This window comes from Eumetopias jubatus, unplaced genomic scaffold (genome assembly GCF_037043125.1).
Source record: "Eumetopias jubatus isolate StellerSeaLion01/CBP00866 unplaced genomic scaffold, mEumJub1_p1.0 scaffold_1, whole genome shotgun sequence".
Taxonomy (NCBI): Eukaryota; Metazoa; Chordata; class Mammalia; order Carnivora; family Otariidae; genus Eumetopias; species Eumetopias jubatus.
Window position 1 is genome coordinate 54307453 of NW_028274807.1, and position 24439 is coordinate 54331891.

The 24439-nt window shown below is 36.7% G+C and overlaps 1 protein-coding gene across 2 annotated transcripts in view; it reads right to left on the bottom strand.

Moving 5' to 3' along the window:
* IFT57 (intraflagellar transport 57) overlaps positions 1 to 24439 on the bottom strand; it is a 52755-nt gene that overhangs the window by 14956 nt on the left and 13360 nt on the right. For both annotated transcript variants that reach the window (XM_088024404.1, XM_028110626.2), the window contains exon 6: positions 10086 to 10208. In XM_088024404.1, the coding sequence (XP_087880530.1) occupies positions 10086 to 10208 (123 nt within the window). The remainder of the gene's footprint in view (positions 1 to 10085; positions 10209 to 24439) is intronic.

Sequence of the window (24439 nt, forward strand, 5' to 3'; positions counted from 1 at the left end):
AATGCCCATCAGGTTGTGAGGTAATTACAGAATGTCACTTTCTGAATTTTTTAATGTGACCTTTTTCTTTCATTGCCAGCAGCTTAAAGTCTTTTGTGGTACACACTTGTGGTGTGAAAACAGGATTTTTCTTTGTAAGCATTCAAAGAACTGAATATATGACTTAGGAGGGGCTGAATATGTATGTGTGTGGTATATGTTGTATGTGTATATTTGTTGCAGGGAATATGGGAATCCACTAGTGCTGGAAATGCGAGTTTCTTCAGGAAAGTTCTTGCTTTCTAGATATTCCCCTTGTAGAGAAGAGGAAGACAGTGTGCATAGAGGGTAAGCAAAGACTGTCATAACAACCACTAGTATTCTCACACCTGCCTGTAACTGAACTGAAACTGGAGATCCATAATCTCTAAATAAAATACCTTGTTAGTTAAAGAATTACATTTCTAATTTTGTGCTCAAAAATGACCTTTACTGGGGCGCCTGGGTGGCTCAGTTGTTAAGTGTCTGCCTTCGGCTCCGGTCATGATCCCAGGGTCCTGGGATCGACCCCTGCATTGCTTCTCCCTCTCCCACTCTCCCTGCTTGTGTTCCCTCTCTCGCTGTCTCTCTCTGTCAGATAAATAAAATCTTTAAAACAAAACAAACAAAAACAAAACAAAACAAAATGATGACCTTTACTGACTACCATCTGTTACTAAAGTGTTTTCATATGTTGACTCTAACTTATTATTCGTGCTTACTCCATCCACACCCCTTTTATATGGCCACAGAAATCTCCTGAGCGAGGGTTTCTAGACTTTAGAAGGAGTTACAAGCTCAGAGAAGTGATCCCGCAAGGCAGATGGGGAGCGGGTGGGGGCCCCTCTGTGAAGGCAGGGCACTCTTAGGCCAAGTGAGAATGTAATTATTTCACAGGATGCTGAGTAACCACAATGCATAGCCGGAAGAGAGAGCCTTGACATTCCTGCTCAACTTCAAGAATCTACTAAACAAAACCTTGATCTCATGCAATACTCAAAAAACAAAAAAACTGAAAAAATAAAAAGAGCCATCTGCATATTTGAAAAATCAAGAAACATAAGTCATTACTTTGGCATAAGGAAACAATCAAATATAATGGGATAAAGGCTATGGGAGTAAAATTTGTCCACATATTAAGAAATTTAATAATAAAACACTGTGATAGTGAGAACTACTCTAATATCATTGATTGGAAAAATGAATCAAACCAATTAAAAAGTACATTTCATAGGAAGGTCTATATGACAAATGGTTTCTGTTTCAATTCATATTTTTACATTAAGTGATTTAAAGGAAACATTAAATCATACTTTGCAATAATGAAATATTTAGGCAGTCTAGAAATTTTAATTATAATCAATATATATTAATTCACTGCTCTCAATCACAAGGGTCTATTTGAGGTATATCTGCTGTGAGGCATTAGTAACTTCCCTCTGCAGTGTTTATATAACATGCGGTCTTCATTGGTTATCTCCTTAAAATCTGCTACACTGTTGATGCTCTTAGAGTTGATGGTAATCTCTAAAGCAAAAACACTTGTTCTCCTATTTCGATCTGTGATAAATGAAACCTTTCCCCGATCCAGTGGAAACATTACCACGTTCAGGGTAAATAGGAAGGAAGGCATCATCAACTATCTTTAAACAGAACATCCTGAATGTTCAACAAGACTGTGACAGAAGCAGCTAAAAATCGTTTTCAGTTGCTTAAGGATGGCTGGGTTTTTCTCCACCCCTTTGCAGTAGTTTTACATATATAATTTTAAGCACACTATTCTTTTCCACAATCCTGATATCTGTCCATGACCCATATGCTAAAAAGGAAAAAAAAAAAAAACATAGTTGACCAGCTTAAGAAAAAAAAAAACAGTGAATAAAACTTTAAGTCCACAAAATAACACCATGTTTTAAAAATAACACAAAACTCCAAAGCAATACTCTGTTTTTTGTAGTCTCCTTTAAAGAACGCTTGCCTGTAAATGTCCATCAGTGAATATTTCCCCTCATTCTTTGAGACAACGCGGCAGTTGAGTAATCATGCAGGCTGCTCTAAAAATGTATGTGTGTCTAGTTAATTTAGGCAGTTTATTTTGATAGCATTCACCTCTTTTTGATTATAGCAGGTGTTTCAAGGATAAATTTGCTGAAAATTGTATTTTGTTTAAACAACAGCAGCATGTACATTTATGGCCTTACTATATTACAAAGCATTTATTGTCTGGCAGCAATAGATACAATTACAAACATTTGTGACAGTAATTGGAGCTATTACTCCTGCATGGAGCCTCATGGAGACCAACTTATTGCCACCTGTATTTACATTTGTTACTGGTAATTGTGAAAGCTGGTTTTTTTTTTATTTGGTGCCTTATTTTTTTATTTATGTAGATATTTCTCAACAAAAGGTCTACCAGAAAATCTTAAAAAATTATAAATGTAGTTTCTCCATTACTCAAATAACAGGCAGAATCAAATTTTAATGACTAATATATACATAAGCTGTATTCTTATATCCTAGCCCATAGAATATATTATACCTCTTTGCTCATGGATGCAAGAATCTTGTCAATATAGCCTATCCAACAACCAGAGTACAAGTCTTAAGAAATGCTCTTTATTTCCAAACTATAACAATTCATAAATCCCTGCAGGTCAAAAATATTTAGAAAGCTAAATTTTGTTAATATTCTTCTTATACTGCATCCAAACACAGCAATGGCAGAAGGTCAAAAAGCAAGTTACTCTCTGCACTGTTTTGGAATGAGAAAAATACCCTCCTTCGTCTTGCTTCCAGATACAGATTTGTCTATAACAGTAAAAAGAGAAAGCCTACTATTGTAGATTTTCTGCAGGATTTGGCTTCCAATTTGAAGAGACTTAAATCTAATATAGTAATTCTGTGGTCCCTCCAGGTTCATTTAAATGGAATTCCACCTGCTGATTAATAAAGGCCTCTCTTCTGCCTCTTAGGTTTTAGCTCTCACAGTGACTAGAGAGCCCAAGGGCTCAAGACTATTGCAATGATTCCATCCTTAGCACAATGACTCTTGCAGAAAGGTTTCTTGCTGTGAACTACCCAAGGCAATACGTGTATGGTTTATTTACGTTAAAACAAAATCCAGTTTGGAGTTGAAATTTAAAGTTTAAGGTTCTTTTTACAGCTACACCCTGAGAAAGTTAGACACTGAAAAATAGGTAAGGATGTAAAAAAGCAGTTCAGTGAATCAAAGGCTTGAAATAATTAGAAGCACATGCTGTAGTACTTCCAAAGCCTTTAAAAAAATATATAATCTCTTTATCTAAATTCTTGTAATGAACCTTAAGATTTACATAATGAGTAGGAGACATTTTGGAGGAATGAAGGGGGTGTACTTAGCCAACTATCTTTTAAAACAACAAAGCAGGAAACATTTAATTATAATTTGGAAAAAAATCAATTTCAGTCATTAATCAAAATTTTAATTACAATATCCAGGGCATGAAAGCATGATAGAGCATTTGTTCATTGCATTAAACACCTCATATTAAATCATTTTAATATACAATTGTTTAGGAATAAATACTGTATAATTGAGGAAAAGGGTCTATGTAAGGTTTAGTTGAAAACTGATTTCACACTTTCTGCTCTTCCTTATTTCTGGAGAACAGGAATAAATATTATTAATGTTTACTTGGTTTCTATTATGGTAAAAACCCTTGACTTGAAAAAAAAAGAAGTCATTCTGATAAAGACTGATAAGACTGATCATTTTAAGAAGCCACTTTCCCTCGGTTCAATGGATGAAGCTGAGAGACTGAATATATGAATCCAGAACAATGTCCAGGCCATTATATAAAATAGAATTCTGACCTATTGGGATGCCTGGGTGGCTCAGTCAGTTAAGCGTCTGCCTTCGGCTCAGGTCATGATCCCAGGGTCCTGGGATCAAGTCCCACATCAGGCTCCTTGCTCAACAGGGAGTCTGTTTCTTCCTCCGCCTGCCGCTCCCCCTGCTTGTGTGCTCGCTCTCTTTCTGACAAATAAATAAATAAAATCTTAAAAAAAAAAAATTCTGACCCACAATCTGCAGCAACTAGTCCAGGAAGTCAAACCATAACCTCTGAGTGAAATTGGCCAAAAAACAGTCAGGACTTAGTAACTGCTGGCTTCCCCAGTTTTTCTCCTCACCCACCTGCTTCCAATGTACGACCAACCAGACAAAGCCACATATCCTCTCCAAACCAGACACATAGGAGGCCCTGCTTCTCGTTAGCCTGCCTCCAAATCTCCAGTCATATCTGAACATTGCTGAAGGCTTCTCCTTCTCCCACAATAGATCTTTTAAATATTCCTGCCTGCCTTTAAGTCTCTGCCAAATGCAGGTGATGGTGGCTAACTCCCTCGCTATAGCAAGCTCTAAATACACAGTCTTTGTTCCCATTTAGGTGATCTCCTTTATTTCCACGAAGTCAAATGTACGCTTGTTTTTTTAATAATAAAAAGAAAACTAAAAAAGAATAATTTTCTTTGAGAAACAGCATTATTTAGTGATTCAAAATTAGTAAAAATTACAGAAAGTGAAATCTATATGAATATGCAACCATGTCTTTTATTTCCTCAGAAATTATGGAACAGAATTCTTTGGCAGCTCAGTCTCAACTACCATTATTATTCCAGCCAGCAATTGTCAACTGGTTCACTTAAAAGTTTTAAAAAATTACTATTATGGAATTAAAGATATTTCAATCATGAAGGAAAATATTATCTTTCAATAAATGTCACCAAGTACTTCCACCCTCAATAACCACTTGTTTCTCTAAAATGACTCACTGGTGGGTGCCTGGGTGGCTCAGTTGGTTGAGTGACTGCCTTCAGCTCAGGTCATGATCCTGGGGTCCCGGGATCGAGTCCCGCATCGGGCTCCCCGCTCAGCTTCTCCCTCTGACCCTCCCCCTTCTCATGTGCTCGCTCTCTCTCATTCTTGCTCTCTCAAATGAATAAATAAGTAAAATCTTAAAAAATAAAATAAAATAAAATGACTCACTGGCGGGTTTCATTTCTTGCTATTGGTCTGTATTCTCAGATCTTAGGGTCCTTATGCTTGCCCATATTCTCACCATCAGCTGTTGCATGACTCTGTCCAGCCGGCCATTCTTCCACCAAGATCTTAGACCTCCTGGTTTGACCCCAACCTGCTGAGCTTGGCCAAGCCATCTCTGCTACCTACCACTCAGCTAAAGTTATGGCTTATAAGTTTTAAGGATGTGTGGAACTGCTCATGATGTACTACGATATTTTTAAAAACAGAGGTGTAATCTCAACTGTATACACATAAAAGCACACAGAAATAGTAGTCAACATATATTAAGCAATTCTTCTGGCACCATTCTAAGTGCTTAAGATATGTTAATTCATTTAATCCCTTTAATAACTCTTTGAGGTAGGTTTTATAATGAACTCCATTGTACAGATGAGGAAACTGAGACAGAGTGGTTGAAACTTGCACACAGGGTCCAACAGCTAGTAAGTATTAGAGCCAGGATTTGTACTCAGGCAACCTGGATTCAGAATTTGTGCTTTTAACCAGTATGTGGTATTGTCACTAGTGGAATAGGTAAGAACCTGGGTTGTAGGTTCAAATATCTGTCACTTGCTAGGCAAAAGCAAGTTACTTCACTTCACTGTGTTTCAGTCTCCACCCCTGCAATAAAAGATACCTGTATCCAACAGGGCAGTGGAAATGATGAAGTGAATTAATAATATGTGAAGTGTGTTAAGAACTGCACTCGGCACACAGTAAACACTTAGTAAATGTCAGTTATTATTACCATAACATATATACCTTTACTAGGGAAAAAAAACTGGAAAGATTTACCAAAGTGAATACTTCGAGCCTGATTACTTATGTGAGTCTGATTCTATTCCCATGTAAGACTATCATGCTGACGCTTTAAAATATTCCCTTAAATGATGGAAGTATTAGTACAGAAATTTTGTAAGCTTTTCCAGAATACTGATACAGGCACTGAATATAAGAGGGCCAGGATAGAACATAATAATATTATAACAATACTGTAATTTAACATTAACATTTATTTATTAGGCATTAATTATGTCTCAGACACTGTTGTTGGTGCTTTACAACAACTGTGTAAGGTAAGTAATATAATTAGCCCCTTTCTACAGATTAGGAGAAGGAGGGACAGAGAGGTTTAGTAGCTTGCGCTGGATCACACATCTAATAAATGGTAGAAATGTGAATTCAGGGTACCAAGGGAAGATGTATGAGACAGGCTCTACCTTCCCTTGATCTTTGTGGCTACCACAGTTCCACTAGGTTTCTGAAACTCTGGCCCAATAAATCAGGAATTGATAGTGAAACTAAATGTGGGATCACTAGCTTCTAATTCATAGCACACTGCCCATCCCTTTTCCCCCTGAATTGCTTCCATATTATTTTTATAATTAAAAACAGAAGTGTATTTTTAAAAAGAGAGAGGGGCGCCTGGGTGGCTCAGTTGGTTAAGCGTCTGCCTTCGTTCGGCTCAGGTCATGATCCCAGAGTGCTGGGATCTAGCCCTGAGTCAGGCTCCCTGCCTAGCAGGGAGCCTACTTTCCCTCTCCCTCTCCCTGCTGCTCCCCCTGCTTGTGCATGCACGCTCTCTCTCTGTCAAATAAATAAATAAAATCTTAAAAAAAAAGACTCAGATTAGGATAATTCTTGACCAGTTACAGATTTAAGTCTAGTCTGATTATAATCACAGATGTTTGCTCTTAGTTCTAAATTTCACCAGAGTACTTATGTAACACTTGTGGGCACCAACTGCTGGTCTAACAAAAAACAATAAAAAAGACATAAAAACACACAAGAAGAAAGGGAAAGAGATATAAAGAGAAAAAAAGGAGGGAAAGAACAAAAAGTGCAAGATATATAGTCACAGTGTACTAATAATACACATAGATGATTTTATTAGGTGGCACGGATATCTACTCTAACTTAGCTGTCCTCAGACTGCCCTTCTAAGGAAATGACTCCAGAGCTTTACTCACTTGGTCATAACTGAGGCATTAACTAGAATGGAATGACCCAGGATTTGGCTGGATTTATTGACTTTCTTGGCAGAACTTCTGACTGTGTTGTTTAGACACATTATTCCAAGTTAGGGTAGATCTGAGTTGGTCGCTGGGTATATCACACTCTAGAAGTAATGACCAGGAGCATTCTCTATAACCAACCCTAAAAAAGGAACTACTAATATGGTCCATGCAAGCTAACATATGATAGAAGTCCTTCAACTTGGTCGCTGGGTATATCACACTCTAGAAGTAATGACCAGGAGCATTCTCCATAACCAACCCTAAAAAAGGAGTTACTAATATGGTCCATTCAAGCTAACATATGATAAAAGTCCTTCACCTTCAGTTGTGGAACATATTATTTGTATTTTTGGCAACATACGTATTTTCCCAATTGTAATTTGTTTAAGCTAATATTAAAATTTGTTTGCATTCTTTGAAAACTGTCAACAGTAACAAGTGGTGCCAGAAAAAAGGATAAGCTAGCCCAGCAATAAAAACCTAATTACAACATTAGGGAGAATATAAAATAAAATATTAGTATATGAGAGGATCTCATCAAAGCATACATACTATAATATGCAAAAAGAACAGAAAAGATTTACTTTTTTTTTTTGAAATTACCTGCCAGGAAGCATACAAGGAATAAACTGAATTCGTGAGAAAAGAAAGCAAAACAAACATTTGATCCAGTGCTAAATAAATATGGGACTTATTTTCTACTAACACAAGAACTTATAATGGATTTTCAAGAACTTTATAATGGATTTAAATAATGGAGGCCCTTTATTACTTATTTCCCACATCTCTATGCTACTTAAAAATTAATCTAACAGTGATCAGTAAAGCACATTGATCTGAAAAAAACTCATTTTCCCTCAAACACAAAGTTGAATTCTCCGAATGTCCTAAAAAGCCTGTGTTGAGTGAAAGATCATTGTTTTGGCCAAAAGGAAAGAAGAGGGTTTGGTTTTGGTAGAGTCAGGAGTTGAGGAAGAATGTGATCTACCATGATGCAGGATAGTGAGCCTGTGAGAAACCTCATTCATGACCAGATTATTTTTATTTCTGAGGCATGAAAAACATCTCTTTATTCATTAGCCCTTTATTTTCTCAAATCAATGTATAATTTTATTTTTCTTAAGTAAAGCTGAATAAAGAATTGACCCAAAACCTGTATTTCCCATTTGATACCTCTGAAATACTTAGAGTTTGTGAAATACTAGACACAAAGGCCAAATGATCTAGAGAAGAATTCTGAAAAAGCACTGAAATATTACTTTAGGTCAGTATATTTTACCACAAAAATCTAAATTCAAAATGCTTTTCATGTAAAGAGAAAAACCTTCAAAACTTTATCTGACATTTCAGAATGTTGCTTGTAAAATCTGACTATATAATTAATTTGGCACAGTATATCCTCATAAGATCAAGGCTGGTAATACATGGCACGAGACTAAGAGGCCAACTTTCACCTACTTAATTCTTCCTCAAATCAGGAGATAATTGGCTCTCTAAGAACCCAGGATTCTGATTATTGTAGTAGAATTTGACGTGTACTTAGTTTTGTAAAACTGTATGTGTTAGAAGCTACATTTATATTCTTTCTTTATTCAGTTAGTCCTATTACGTAGAGATCAACGACCATGCTTTAAAGACACTCCTGTGTGATCCTATTAGGCTCTAAATGAGATGTTGGATTTCAAGAGTTTACTTAGCTTGAAAGTAAATAAATTAAACTTGCTTCCTTGTGGGATTAAGATGTGCCTGAGAGTTCCTCACTACATGGTTATTTTAACATGTTATTCTAACTAGAATCACAATAATAGTGATTTTTAATTTTATTAGATTTCTTCTTATAAAATTAAAGAATTAGAAATTACATTTTTACCAAAAAAAACCACATTTTTGCAAATTATGGCTTCCAGCAGAGATCAAATCAGTGAAGAAATCTGTATTAATACGTATTTACAAATGAGATATGCAAACAAAGAATTCACCCCTAATGTAGTCAAATAATGGCTATCCATAATGTTTGAGTAAATACATGGCAAACAGGCTGTAGGATTTGCCCACTTACCTTTACAGCTGCTCAGTCTAGTAAGACCTTTGCTGCCCTTATCCAATTCTAGGACTGCCCGAGGAGTCTAGGCTGCTTCTTACCCTCTCTAGGACACAGTTTTACAAGCTCAAATCCAGACATTCCGAGAATGAATTCATTTCCAAGGCACTCGGAAAACAGCAATCTTTGGGGGTAGATACAGAACCATATTTTCAGAGTAACAAGCTTCCTTAGAACCTTGTTCCATAATGCTGGTGCTCTTCTCCAGCCTCCAAGGATAAAAACCCCTTTAGTTTATTTACCAAGATGTCTCTCTAGTCCCTTCTGTGTCTTATTATAGTATTAACGAGAATGGTATTGTCTAGTCACCTATTAGTTTGTTCTGAAGTTCTCGTAAATTGTAGGTAAAAAGGAAATAGAAACTTGATTAAATGGATCAGTTCATCTGGGCCCAATCCCCAAATCTTAATGCAAATGCTTTGATTATTTGCTTACTACTTGACTTTTAATCATATATAATGAATAGATTATGTAAGGCAACTTCAAGGATGTCTTCTGTTCTGCCATCCAGCAGGGTTCCAAAACCATTTTCTAACTATGATCAGTTGGTATATAGTCATGAAATTCCAATTTTGTTCACTATTCACTTAAACAAAATATGACTTCTAAGAAAATACATCAAAATGTATTGAAAAAATGCCCCTCAATCCCAAGGAAACATGACAAGTGTTCCAAACGACTTTAAAGATCTATTGCTTTCCGTTTCCTTCTTTAATATTACACTATTGATTCATTCAACAACAATCTGCTAAATCTCTGCTAAGACTGAACACTGGAAGCTGAATCCTACCACCTTAAATCATTTGTGTAATTGAGAGTACCCCTGACCCTGAAATTGCCTTATGAAGTTCTATTTGAACAGAATGTATTCTGTCTTCTATACCTTATTGTCAGTCCTAATCGTGACTTTCAGTTGTGGTAGTACACGTTCTACTTCGAGACTCCATTCTGCAGCATCTGTTGTGGATTCCAAAATATCTTCTTGTTTGGCAGACTCGTTCATATCCTAAGAAAGGAAAGATATCACAAGATTGAGAGTTTATAAAAAGAAACAGTAAAATTTTGAGGCATTTTAGCAGGACTGCACAATTTAGATCAAGCAGGGTAGTGTCAAAATTACAGTGGCAAAAGAAGTTCTTCTCTGTCCTCCTAGCCATGTTGCAAGAAAACAAAGCACAAACCTGGTAGAATGGCAAAATTAGCATTTTTAAAAAGAAGCAAATATATGATTCAACCGTTTTGACAAAAAACAATGCTTTTGAGATATCAGAGTGAACTCAATGGGAATACTATCAAATGAACAAGCCATTTAGTTATGTTAATTGGTAACAGTAAAGGAGTACAAACATTCACACATTTGGTAAGAAAATATTGTCTCAGTTTGAATTTTCTATACTGAAATACAAACCCCAAATCTGAAAGACAAAAAAGATAAGATCCCAGAAGCCAAGGGGTCACTACTTAGGAATTTTTTATTCATAATTAAAGCAATATTTTGGTTAAGTCAAACTATAACATAGCTTTAAAATGTGATTTAATACACCTATTTGAACTCAAAAAGGGTGGGGGCCACATTTCTGCACTTAGTTTCTGCTGTTGAGTAATAAATTCAATTCATGCCTGTTTTTCAATTACAAAAGGAAAATCTTTTTTTTGTGTGTGTGTTTTTGTTTTTTCATTTTCCCAGTCTTTCACATTTTGGCATTAAGTATATATGGATCTGAAACTGTAAAGAATATACAAATTGATGATTTAAAGATAAAGCCTAACACATTAATTTTGGTAGCAATTTTTCCTTTAAGCTTCCTTGATAAATTAAAAGAAAATGTAGAAACAAAAATTTATTAATACAGAAAAAAATGAAACCTGAGAGATATAAACAGCCAAATACATATGTACATGGATTCCAGTTTGAACAAGCAATTTGTAAAAAGATGTTTTTGAGACAATCAGGGAAATCTGAATGTGGAAGATGATGTACGGAATTACTACTAATGTTATTGGTATTATAATGGCATGATGGTTATGTTTAAAAACAAGGCCTTATAAATGAGAGACAAATACTGAAATATTTACAGGTAAATGGACGTGATGTCTGAAATTTAAGATGCTACAAAGCAAAGGAAAAGGAGGGGGCCCCTAGAGGAAACACAGTTGACAAACTATTAACTGCTGAAGCTGGGTAATGTTACCTAAGAGTTCATTATCTTGTTCTCTCCACTTCTGTTTATGTTTGAAATTTCCCATAATATGAAACTTAAAAATAAAAGATTATATAAAAAAGCCCATGGTGAAATTTCATTCTCAGTGTGAATTTATGTCACTAAAAGACATTTCTTATACGAAAGCTCATTAGACTAGTCTTTCCAATCCAGCCAAAGCTAAGTAGAAGAATAACCTTATATCGGGATTTGTATTTTGGTGGGAGATTGAGGTCTTTAAGGGCTTTAAACTCCTGACTGAGTCTCTAGAGCACTGCTGGCATTAGAAAGCCTCTCTCTCCTACCTCCTAGCTCATATTAGCAAGTCCTGAACAGACTCAGAGCCCTAAAAGGAGCATATGTTGATTTTCGTTCAGAAATTCAGTGGGCTATATAGTTCTAACCACACAATTAGAGGATGGATAACTAATACATACTTTCCCATTTTACAATATATGGTCTGAATTTATTCAGGTACGTTCTACTTAAACAACCAGAAGTATAAAAAATATAAGCCTTAATATAAGTAAAATGTGGAAACCAAGTGAAAAATGCTCAAGATTCTGCTTCAAACATTAAGGTGCTCACTTTAATATAGAAACACTGTATTATTTCGAGTACTAACAGAATGCTACATGCATCTATATAAAGTGAATCAGGATAGCACAAGAGCACCATAGGAGAGGGGGGGCAGTATTCACAAAGTAGACACCTGTGATGTTTTATGAGACAAATGTGACAGCAGGAGAAGCGAGACTGAGTCTCCCAGTTGAAACCTAAAGCCACAGGGAAAGTTTTCTGTTCTGCCACTGGGACAAAGGGGCATGTCCTCTCAGCAGCAATTCTGTATGATTCTTAATAGAATGTAGATGTTCTGGTCCCTGATTTACAAGTAAGTTTCGCTTATGGAACCACCATTTGGGTGAACTGAAGTTGGGTACTGCTGATTAAATACCGAAGCCAATTCTCCTCAACTCCAACCCCTCATTCCCATTCCTTCTTTTTCCCTTCCCTACAGGAGGGGGGGAGTCCAGAATCACCAAACAAGGCTGGAAAGGGTACTCATCCGTAGTCCCACTTTCTTCAGGCCTCAACTCATAGATAGGATTGTTCAAGTTGTACATAACATACTCAAAGATTTTCCTCAAGGAAGGGCACATTTTTCTAATTTTCCCAAAGGCAAATGGGTTAGCAGTGGCCCTATCTGAATCAGACTCAGAATCTAAGTTACTAAGGTACATGGAGATCAAACACTGAATTAAGACATCCCAGTGCATAAGCTGCTATTTCGCTTATATTGGCCCTAATTTAGTAAGAACTCTTAAGTTCTTATTTGGTTCCCTTAAGCAATGATTTGTAAATTCCTATTCCCAATGTCCTAAAGTGATTTAATATAGCAGCTCAAATGACTTCACTCATTCCTAGGCCACAGTTAAGATATTGGGGGGAAATGGCCTCGTTACTAAATGAGGAAGGGCAAAAAGAGAACATTAGGCTTGGTAGAGCAGCATAAACTTAATCAAACTATACAGTCTCCTTCTGTTTCCATGTTTGCACTTCTATTTCCTAATTTCGTTCCTCAGTCAAAATTTCCTAATGCCTAATAAGTGGATACATTAACTGAGTGAGCCCTACATATGAAGTAGAAATCACTTTAAAACTATATCATGTCTTGGTTATAATAACTTGAGAAAACCTTTCCTTTCCAATTGTACCTCCATTTAACAAATGATATTTTATATGGAGATATTAGTAAAAGAGAAATAAACTGTTGTTTCCATTTAATCAAAATTTTATATCAGCATGACAAAATCCCAGTCCCTCTCTGAAACAGCATTAACTAAGATAAAGCATAGCTCCTGGGAAATTGCGTTTTCTAGCTAATGCTGCTGAAGAAACAACTAGAAGCTCAATAAGACATAAGCTATCCAGAAGTCTCATTTATAATTAATTAATTTACCAGTAAGCCATTTGTAAAGCTTCTACAACATGCAAGGTAAGAATCCAGGCACTGTGTTTGGTGTGGGAAGATAAAAGCATTTAATCCCTGCCTGCAAAGAGTTTATGGCCTATTAGGGAGAGTCTCAGGCTAGTTTATAGAGGTAATAAATGGACCAAAGGAAAAAAAATTATGAAAACTGACTCTAAGACTGCCAAAGGAAGAACTGAAGATAGTCTAAACCATCCTATAACATAAACCTGGGCTCAAATAGTAGGGCATACCACCAAAGTCCATTCAAGGAAGTAATCTCCCCTTTCCAGGTAATACTAATGGGATGGTTAAGCATCTGAAGAAATACTATATTCCGTATATCTGTTTATATATATATAATAAACACATAAAATTGGATGTATGTGTGTATATAAATGTACATATGTGTGTATATATATAAAATTGGATGTGGCCAGTCTTATAGTTACAGAGGTAGAATAAGGGAAGGCCTCATATATCAACAAGGGAGGGTAAATAAAGCCCTTTGCAGCCTCTGAGGTGTTGGGTAGCCTACAGAGTGCTGCGAAGCTGTTCTGTCACACTAGGTTAAACGCAGTACAAAATTTGATACACCTTCAAAATATCTTCACCTCTTAATTAACACTGGGGACTCCAGGTAGGCCATGACTACCAGCAGCGGAAGTAATGGATCTGATATTAACAGAGGGAGACTGGCCCATTAACAAGTATATTTTTTAAAATTTAAAATCAATTAATTAACATATAGTGTATTATTAGTTTCAGAGGTAGAGTTCAGTGATTCATCAGTCTTATGTAACACCCAGTGCTCATTACATCACATGCCTTCCTTAATGTCCATCACCCAGTTACCCCCTTCTTCACCTCCCCTCCAGCAACCCGCAGTTTGTTTCCTATGATTAAGAGTCTCTTATGGTTTATTTCCCTCTCTGATTTCATCTTGTCTTATTTTTCCCTCCCTTCCCTATGATCCTCTGTTTTGTTTCTTAAATTCCACATATGAGTGAAATCATATAACTGAATGGATAAAGAAGATGTGGTGTATGTATATATAATGGGGTATTACTCAGCCATCAAAAAATGAAATCTTGCCATTTGCAATGATGTGGATGGAACTAAAGGGTATTATGCTAAGTGAAATAAGTCAATCAAAAAGACAATTACCATTAACAAGTATTAATGCAGAAAACTGTCACAAGTGATACAGTAGAAGCACTGGTCACATTTTTGGTATACCTGATGAAATACTATCTTAAGCAAAGAATTAAAAAAAAAAAATCTCTTTGGAGCGAAACTGTTTCTAGTATGTAGTACATACTCATTATTGGAAAACTCCATAAGGGAAAGGGGACTAAACATTACTGGACAAAGCAATGCTGACTATGACTTCCTGATACCAGCAACAGTTACCTATTCATTTCAGTTCTGCTATAATAACAAAAATCTACTGCTATAGGATCTTTTGATCCCAAGGGTCCAAATCAGGTTGGGCATTTGGCTCTGGTTAAGACATTCCACTGGGAATGAAGAAGGAAGAAAGCTAGAAGTAGGGTGAAGTAGAGTTTCTAAAATTTGACTAATCATGGATACCCTACAGTACTTTCCCTTATTGCTGGAGAAATACCTTGTCTGGTAAAGGGAACATATATGGCTGCAGGGGCAGGCCCAAGAGTGAAGCTCAAGGCTCAGGCATCCATGAGAAGATGTTTCCTCAGGAATGGGGACCCTGCATCAGAAGTTACAGAGAGACCTTAAGTTCAAAAAGGAGCCTGGCCAAGTAAACATAGATCGTGAGGGCCTGGGCAGAAAATGGATTCACAGACTTTCTGGTGAAAATGGGAGAAAAAGGGAGGACCAGCAGATCCTGACACTGAACTAATGAAGCAAGAGCAAGTAGAGGCTCTTGAATCTTCAATTACCAAGCCCAAATCCCTATCTCTTATAAGAATGAGATACCACTGTCAGACTAGATACTGGAAACTGGTAAATGCTGACATTTACTAACCATAATTTAATCTTTTTATGCTGTCTCTTATTATACTAATTCTGTAATACAATGATGCTCTCAGGACTGAGAAACCTGAATTGCTTCTCGGCCTTTTGGCTAAGATCAAGTGCAGGACTGAGAAACCTGGGTATGACTGATCCTGCATTAAATGATGCCAGATAGCTATACTTTTTGCATTCTTATGTCTGCTTTTCAAGTTTTCCTGTAGCCTTTCTTGGTATCAAATGCCAGTGGTCACCTCTGGTTGTCTGCTTGATTGCCTGTAGCACCTCCTCCTCCTCCTAAACTTCTATGGGCTTAGAAACCTAGTATCCAAGTTTGTTAGAATTTAGGCAAAGTGAGAATACAGGGGAAATATGTGAGAGCTGGTGAGAATGGTGGTGGTGATGATGACGTTGGGACTCTTCATAGATTTTTTTTTTTAAGATTTTATTTGTTTATTTGAGAGAGAGAGCATGCACACATGTGAGTGGGGGGAGGGGCAGAGGAGGAGGAAGAGGGACAAACAGACTCTACACTGAGTGTGGAGCCCTACACTGGGGCTCCATCTCACCACCCTGAAATCAAGACCTCTCCCTAAACCAAGAGGTTGATGCTCAACGGACTGAGCCACCCAGGTGCCCCTTCATAGACATTTTTTTAATGGAAGTGGTTATACTTATTTTGGTTGTTCAGAGGCCTTTTTGGAATCTTCCTAATTTGATACTTAGACCCATATAGGAAGTAGGATAAGTGGCCAACAAGCTAAGTACTAAATATATATGGCATTACGATTATTTTTTAAAGATTTATTTCTTTGGGAGAACGAGCAAGTGTGGGGGGGGGGAGGCAGAGGGAGAGGTAGGGAGAGAATTTCAAGCAGACTCTGTGCTGAGCGAGGAGCCCAACTTGGGGTTCAATCCCAGGACCCTGAGATCAAGACCTGAGCCAAAATCAAGAGTCAGACCAAATGAGCCACTGAGGTGCCCCTGGCATTACTATGTATTAAACAGGGTTTCTCCTAAGGGTATCTAGAGTCCCTCTTTCTTTATCACTGATCAATAAAAAGCTAGAGGGATAAATAAGGTATTTCAATCAAGAAAAGTGTTCTCTTGAAATCCAGTGATTTTAATAAATCACACGGAAGGCACAGAGTTAAAACCTTTCATGTCCCTACAAGTCAATTCTTCTTCATGATTAAAGAAGCATAAATCATGAGTCTGATTCACTATTTTCTTTTCAAATTAGGTTTTAAATGATTTAACACTATATTACTATGAACAAAAATGTTTAATACCATACAAAAAGTATTTTCAGATTTGTTCTGAATAACTAAATTAAACCCTGGCTATAATCCATCAAAAGAAATAGATAGATGGTAACCTCTATCTTTAAATATATGAAGTTCATAAAAGTTTTCAATTCAATTTTAAGACTATCAAAAGAAATTTTATTCTGTTATAATGTGGACTAAGATTTGAATAAATTATGCTCACAAATAAAAAAAGTTAAAAAGCTCCCTAAACACAAAATCAATTTAATTTTCTAATAAGAAATCTGAAATTATTTTTGAATGAGAATTCAACTTCTAGTAATTATTCCTGTTTAATATCTCAAACACCTGTCTTTGTTTCTATTTCAGCTATTTTAATGTACATTGAGTGCTAAGGTAAAATCATCCCTGATTTTTAATTTTCTCAAGATAAAAACCAAAAGAAAGCACCCCAAGAAGTATGTATGGAAAAACTACCATAGACACTATAGTTGGTGTTACAGAGTATACCAAAGTAAGTTTAATTCTTTATGGAATGAATTTCTATAAGGCATCTTTTCTCTGAGATGGCAACCTTATGGATATACCAGTGCCCAAATACATTTGAAGAGCTCAACTCATATACCTACTGTGAGGGACATGAAAATCCAATTAACTGTCAAGATTACAGAGTCCCAAGACTCAAGGGAAAAGGGAAAGGGAAATAAATTGTCTTGAGAACGGCCATGGTGTGGTGTAAAATGTCAAGAGGGTGGGTCTGGAATCCCATCTCTGTTCAAATCCTACCTCTATCACTTATTAGCTGTTGGTCAAGTTACCCAACCTCTCTAAATCTCAGGGTTCCCATCTGTAAAATGGGGATAATGGTACCCCCCCCCTCACTGGAAGGGTTGTGGTGAGGATTAAATTATATGATGTATTTAAAAGGCTTGCACAGCACCTGGCACATAGTAAGCCCCAGTGTATTTTAGCAGTTACTATTACTATTATTATATGCCAAGCATGATACTAGATGCTTTCACCTATGTTAAAGGCCGATAATAGCACCATGAATCAAGGGAGACTTATTCCCATTTTGCAAATGAGAAAAGTGAGGTATAGAGCAGTTAGCTAATTTTCCCTATGTCTCATCATTAGTAGAGTTTAGGGCCCAGGCAATGTTATTCTAGAACACAAGCTCTTAGATACCTTACCAAATGCCTATCAATCCTTGTTATATAGGTTACAACTATGTTCCCCCAGTTTATCACTTGTCTTTTTAACTTCATGGTGTTCCCCATTCCATCCTTTTGTATATAGGCTTTAATTTTTATGCATTCAGATTTATCAGCGCTTTTCTTGTGCGGTTTTTAGTTTTCTTGCCAGGCTTTACCATGCCAATTTCAACCCATGCATATAACGCTTGTCACTCATGTTTTTGTTTTTGTACCTCATCATTTTCTAATTTGTTGATCCATGTGGGGTTTATTTGGGTGTACAATATGAGGGAATAGCCTATATTTTTTTGCCAGATGGACAGCCTGTTATTCCATCACCCTTTAACTGAACAGTCCAGTTTTCCCCACTTATTTGCACTGCTTCCTACATTAAGACCATTATATCTTTGTATGATTTTATGAACTCTGCACTACTTCATCAATCTATTTCTGTTAGTATAATTTTTTTCAGACTTACAAAAAAATTACACAAATAGTACAAAGAATTTCCATATGCCCTCATCCACATTCACCAAACACTGGCATCTTACATAACCTCAGGGCAATTATGCATAAAGTGATATAGTGTTGATAGTATAGCGCTGAGATTTGGGGATGTTTTCAAATTTTTCTTTATACTTTTTTGTGCCTTTGTTTAAAAAAAAACAAGGAATATATTTCACTTTAAAAAAGAATAAAGTATTTTCAATAAAAGCAGGTAAAAATAATAAGTTTCATTAACTTCCAGAAACTAGCTGGTATGGGTGTAAAGGCTTTAGAAATTTGAATGAGAGAGAGAAGTGTGTTTTAATGGAGATGGTGAGATCTAAGTTTAACCTTATAAGGATGTATGGAATGCAAATAGGCAGAAAAGAGACAAGCCAAGTGTTTATAGTCAGGAAAGCACCATAAGCCAAGATACTGAAATAGAAATGCACATGGCTTGTGAAAATCTTATCAAGAGCGACTAGGGGCTTAGAAAGGCAAATATCGCGGAGCAAAAAAAGAGTTAAATACTTTTTGAAAGACCTCAGAAGCTAAGCTGAGGAATATGAATTTTGTCCTCTAAGCTAAAAGGGAAGTCAAGAAGAGTTCCAAGCAAGGTAAAATTACTTTATTTACCCAAGAAATCTTTCTTTTGCACCTACTATATGCGAGGTACTATTCAATACCAAGGACAGTTAATAAAATGTTAAAAATCCTTATGAAAGAACATTCTAATTATGTTTTATGAAGATTTATGAGTTATAGACTTGTGGGTCATAGAATTGAATGGGGCTGGGGTAATTGGGAAGGTGTCACTAAAAAGGCAGAATTTGAGTTGAACTTTGAAGGCTTAAAAGTCAGGTAGAGAGATGATGAGAAGACATTTTAGATAGGAGACAAAGATGAGAACAGATACGCTCATAAGGTGTTTGAAAACCTACGAGAGGATCCATTTATCTAGAATAAAGTTATTCCAGCAGAAGAAAATAAGGTTGGCTATATGGACAACTTGTCAAATTGCTAAGAGTCTGGAAATTCAGACCAAAATATTATTGTTTTATAATCTACATAAATTGACCTATAAACAGTGAAAAGCCATCAAAAGTTACTGAACTCAGAATGACCTTTTAAAAGTCGTTTGGTAAGTAAGATAAAGAGTAGTGAAAAATACTGTGCAAAAGGTGAGGGTGGAATTGAAAGAGGAGGATCAAAGACCATTCAGGCCATTATTGTTACATAATCCAGACAGGAGATGAAGCGGACATGACCTTGAAAGACAGCTGAAGGGATACATATGAGAGAGATTTCAAAAGCAGCATCTGCAGGTCTTTGTGACCAACTAGATGTCCTGGATTAAAATGAATCATTAGACAAATATTCAAAGCACTAACACTGCTAGAGGTGGATGGGTGGGGTTGGGTGGATTTAAAGAATATAGGTTTCTGTAAGACTGAGAAAAGCGTACATTCTGGGTACCCATCTAATATATGGAATTACATAATAAATATCTGCTATTGGCATTGATTCAGGAAATATAATCTATCCATTTATATTCAAAAGTAATATGAAAAGATCATATTACTTTTCATCAAATTCCCCTTGGTCATTTCTGTAGGGGAGACCTTATATGACAGCAGATTTAGTCCAGTGGGCCTTCAGTAAGAATCCATGTGACATATTACGAAAATAAAGACATGGTATCACCAAGACTTCCTAATTTATATAAAAATGCAAGCTTCTTGATAACTTATATCCTATGTAAGCTTCTTACTCAAAAACACTCATGGCTTATATATATATGTGTGTGTATATATATATATATATATATATATAGAGAGAGAGAGAGAGAGAGAGAGAGAGAGAGAGAGATTGGGGCTTTTTCTACTCTCCTACAGCACGTAAGAATGTTGATAACATTCTAATCCCAATCCCTTAGTTCCAAACTCTAGGAAAGGTGAAAAATTATACAAAATAAGAAATGCATCAAGCTATGTGCTGTCCACAAGTTATCTTAATCTCAAAACAACCCTGTGAAGAATTGTGTCACCACTGTACAGAATAAGCAGAGTCACAGGTTAATTTACTAAGGTTAAGTGTCTAGTGATGTACAGTCCCAATAGATTCAAGGATTATTTTCCACCATGGTGTTGACGTCGAAGGTATGGACTCAGATCTGGAAAGGACCTTGAGAAGTCCTTGCTTCCTACTTCTTTTTAGGCTCACAATAAAACCAGGACAGAAATAAGGATCTTTCCCATTCCAAGTGTGGATTCAAAAGCTACACTAAAGATCAAGCAAAACTCTCTTTTACACCCAGCAAGAACTGCCATTTGAGCTTCTTCTGAGCAATGCAGAGTACATCTTTTTTTCTCTAACCTACATTTTCTATTTACCTCCAGATGTAAAACTGATGGGGTGGTACAGGTTAGTTACCAGAGAAATAAAAGCATTTACTCAGTCATAATGTGCTCCATCACACTCAGACATGTGGTGCTTTAATTGTTTCTCCTCTGAAATACCAACCGCAGACTTCTCAGTCACAACACAGGAGGACAAACAAATGTTTTAGAAAAGGAGAGGAAAACCATTTTCCTCAAGCAGGAATCAGAACAAGTGATAACCTAGGGGACAAGCTATATTGCAGAACACAACAGTACTTTTTCCCATTTTACTCAGAAATGACGTCTTGTCAAGAAGTGAAATGTAAATCCAATGTAAAATGAAGAAAATTTAAAGTATTTAAGATATCAGCCAAAGTAGATCCATCTTCTTCCCTTTTTTGATTATAATCTTGCAGACTTGCCACAATGACACTCTAAATCTGAGATGACATTTTTTTTCTAAGCCCAGATTTTTGCTTCCTTACAGCTTTTGCTTTTTAAGCTAAAAATTCTCTCATTTTTGGTACAATGAATTTTTTGCTAAGTAATTAAAAACCAATTGTGCTTAAACGTTTTGAGATAGTTGGTTTTATGCTGTCTAACTCAGAATTTGGTTTCTAAAACCTCAAATTTAGCATCTCAAAGAAGAATGGTATCTATGGCATGTTTGAAAAAACTGTTTTGAAATGAAGTGATGGACATTTAAAAATAGAACTCAGAGCGCACAGCTTCCCTCCCATCTTTTCTCCACTGGGGGAGGAGGACACATCTGCGTTACACTGCCACAACACTGCTGCTATGATTCTGAGCTTCAGAACCGAGGGGAGCTACAAAGACCACCTGTAATTACAGTGTAGCTGCCACAACCATGCAGGCACTTTACAGTTAACATACTCGAGATAGAACTAGAAATGGCCTGAACAACTGCCAAACACCTCACCACCAGTGCCTTCCTTCCCTGCTCCCACCCCTCACATCTCTGACATTCTATTGTACCCCTACCCATCAGGGGCTCTGCCCAACTGTGAGAGCTTTAATACAGCACCAGTGTCTTCCCCCATGACCACTCTCAAGGAGCCTTTGGCTAAATTTTGTATTTCAAGAATATTCAGGAATCAGAGGGACAGAGAGAATGTGGAATCTTGTGGGCTAGCCTTGAAGACTAATATTTATCCACTTTTTTCTCTTCTAAGAAAAGCTCTATCAAAATTCAAATAGCTAACCTACAAATAAAATTTTGGAAGATAAAGTAATCCCTCACTAATTGCAAAAGTTGTTTTCTTGAAAATATTATATTTGGCAAAACAGTAATTGCAGTAAGAGATAAATAAAAGGACATTAAAATGTACTTTTTAAACCTCAGAGTAAATAAATATTCTGAAGGACAACTGCTTCCAATACAAACCAGTTTCAACCCTGTAAGCATTCAACATTGACTGGAGAAACCATTTTCTTAGAATGTCATTGTCAATGTTCATGAAACACTGTTGCTATGTCATGATCCAAGCAGGCAGACACTTCAAAGTTTAGTCAGTGGGCACCTGGTAGCTCTTTACAAATTCTTCAAATTAGCAGTTACAGGATTCAAATATGTCGTGGTAGTCAGGAAGACCGACCACCAGGTCTCCTTCTAAGGAAAGACGTGCTGCCTCGCCAGCTGCTGGCTACCTTAGGCTGCCTTACCTGCAGAGGCCACCTGGCAGTATGTCCCCTCCAGTGACTGAGCCAAGCAGGCAACACTTGCTTCATCAGGTTGCCCGAAGCTTTGTCAGGCCTGAATCACAGCCAGACTTCTCCCTCAGCCCAATTTCTTCCCCCTTCCTTTCAAAATGAACATCCTGCACCCCAAACTCTGGTCTCACTGTCCACTTCCAGAGAACGTAATCTGCAACATGTCTTTTCCATGTACATTCTCTCTCGCTCCATTTACCACAAATCTCAAGAAAATTCTGTGTACGCTCATCTTCTTGCATTATTATGATACTTAAGAGCAAGCACACTTTTTTAGGATCTAGACATCAATTTATTTAATGAAAGAAAGAATATATTAGATTCCTCCTGGCATCATCCTACTTGGTACACAGAAGAGGTCATAATTATTGTTGAACAATTCTTTTCTCTATGAAGATTAAACTTACCTTGCCTATATAAAATAGCCTTCATTTAAGCATGTATTCATTCAATATTATTCAATACTGAGCACTTTCTACACACCAGGCACTGGTGAAAAAGTACTGAAGAAAGTTTCCACTCTAGAGGAGAGTGCATTCTAGTGATTGAGATAGACAACAGATAGAAATTGAGACAGATGGGCGCCTGGGTGGCTCAGTTGGTTAAGCAACTGCCTTCGGCTCAGGTCATGATCCTGGAGTCCCAGGATCGAGTCCCGCATTGGGCTCCCTGCTCAGCGGGGAGTCTGCTTCTCCCTCTGACTCTCCCCCCTCTCATGCTCTCTCTCTCTCTCTCATTCTCTCTCTCAAACAAATAAATAAAATCTTTAAAAAAAAAACAAAAAAAAAAACAAACAAAAAACAAACAAAAAAAAAGAAATTGAGACAGATGATAGATATTAATACATTGCCAGGGTCTGTAAAGAAAAATAAAGCAAGGTGAGAGAATAGAGAATGATTGGAGAAGCATCTGTTGTTTCAAAACCACAGGTAGAGAGGGATTGCTGTAATCCATAAATGGCTGGGGAGGCATAGTCACATCTACATTTTGTATATCAATTTCCTAGATCGTACATAACATTTTTGTTCTAGTGAAAAACTCATTGCATGCAACTTTGCTAAAATAATATTTCCTCTGCATTGTGAGTCCACCTGCTGCATGAAACATAAAATCTTCAATCTATGTTACTAACCTATATAGCAGTTCTGTCTTGGGGAAAGAGCAATCTAAGCCATCATAAGCTAGAGTCAGATACAGCTGTCTCAGGCAGATGGCTTCAGTGGGCAACACCATAAGCCTGCCAGATTTTTTAAAATATGAAAGGGTTTTCTCCCTCATTAGTACTTCACGGCTGACCATCTACAAACACCTGGTGTTCAGACTTCTTCCTCTTGTGAAAACGCAACCATATATAGTCTTAGCTCAAAGGGGTTTATGTTATATAATCTTTGTCCAAAGGATCTAATACCTAGAAAATCTATAAAGGCACAGGTAGGGGAAAACTTACATAGTTCAATTAAGGTGAAAAATTGAAATCAGAACCTACAGGAACTTAAGAGTAGTGGTAGAGGCAAATTAAATTACTTTAAGTCCTTCCCAATTCTCAAACTACATTGTCCAGAGGGAATCTCAGGTGGCCTTTAGAGGTCTCTATTTATACCATCAATGGAAGAATAAATAACACAAATGACAGTTTTGTTCTGAGAATAACTGCATATTCATCTCTTTTGTTTTCTTCCCTTATACTTTAGGAGAACTTTGCTGTCATTTTCAACACATATAGGAACACTGAGCACCCTAGTATCCTTGCTTAACATAGGAATCAAACCATACCTACCCTGCTGAAGTTTAGAGCAAACTTAGTTCAAATTCAGCTACTGTAGTTTTATTAAGTTTTTTAAAAGAGTATATTGTCCCAAGGTTATAAATTTCAGTTTTTGTATCTGTAAAAGGGAGATAACAACATCTACCCAAATACTTTACAAGGTCAGTAAAGGATGTGTTTTAAAGTACAATTGACCCTTGAGCAATGTGGGAGTTAGGGGTGTGGACCCCCAATAACCGAAAACC